The 1,077-nt window shown below is 30.7% G+C and overlaps 1 protein-coding gene across 1 annotated transcript; it reads right to left on the minus strand.

Annotated features, from left to right (window-relative positions):
- Positions 1 to 82: 82 nt before the first annotated feature.
- Tsp_14708 (conserved hypothetical protein) lies at positions 83 to 434 on the minus strand (the record flags this gene model as incomplete). The annotated part of the gene is made up of 2 exons (XM_003367577.1): positions 325 to 434; positions 83 to 139 (listed from the first exon to the last, which is right to left on the minus strand). Coding segments are annotated over exons 1-2 (167 nt in total), but the record flags the coding sequence as incomplete, so codon positions are not given.
- Between the last annotated feature and the right edge of the window lie 643 nt (positions 435 to 1,077).

Below are 1,077 nucleotides of genomic sequence, written 5' to 3' on the forward strand. Positions count from 1 at the left end.
AGTTTCAAAATGCAGTGCCAAAAAATTAATTTGAAATTTTCAAAATGAGTGAATTACAGGTAAAACAATGTCTTCTACTTACATGTGTTCTTTTTTCCTTCTGTCAAGACCTATGTATGCATTTCGACCACTTTCTTCTCTGGAAAAAATAATTAGGAATTAAAAATTTTTAAATCAAATCGCATGAATTTTAATATTTATTATCATACACTGTTATTCAGCTTTCAATTACTTTCTATAACATGGCTATTGCGTATTGGTTTATGGGGATAATATTCATGCAAATGACATAACAAATAACCATATAATTATTGAATCACTTACTTGCTTTTTAACATGCAAATGAATTTATTCATGTACGAAATGGTGAATGATTGCTTTATGCAGGTTCCAGTAATGGCTGTATTGATGTGGTACTTGTGTGTCTGCAGCATCTATAAGAAACAAAAGTAATATAGGGATAGGAATATTTTAATGCTTGTAATAATAGCGGAAAAACCAAATTTATTAGTCATATTGGATAAATGAAGCATCGAATATCTGCACATTGTCGAATATCATTTACCTGTTAATTATAGACGATATGCAAAAGTGAGATCACATTTGCACACCTCGTCTTATGGCGACCAACAAACTAACTAACCACGAAAGCGATATTCTGCAATATTGGATGATAGTACGCAAAGTTCGGTTTGGAAAAACAACCTAATTCTTGATGAGTAAGAGCGTAATAGCATAAATTAAAAGTGTTCTTTTATTAATTTGTTTGCTAAAATAAAAGCTATTTTGCTTAAAGGCATGTAATGTGATGAACAATGCAAATAGTATGAAAATTTTTTTCTTCACGTTCCTATAGCATATTAGAATCTACAATTAGTTGTGAAAAAAAAATGAAATTCCCATTCCTTGATACTGCCTGCACGCTATGCACAAATATTTTACATTGCCATCAAAATATTAAACGACGGAAAATAGTTTTTATTAACAAAAGAGGAAGAACTAGTTAAAGCCTTGGGACACTGCAATTTTTCTTACATACTTTTCCCCCAAGCGATCTCCAAAAGGAATTCCCTTTTT

Source organism: Trichinella spiralis (genome assembly GCF_000181795.1).
Source record: "Trichinella spiralis strain ISS 195 chromosome Unknown Scfld4031, whole genome shotgun sequence".
Taxonomy (NCBI): domain Eukaryota; kingdom Metazoa; phylum Nematoda; class Enoplea; order Trichinellida; family Trichinellidae; genus Trichinella; species Trichinella spiralis.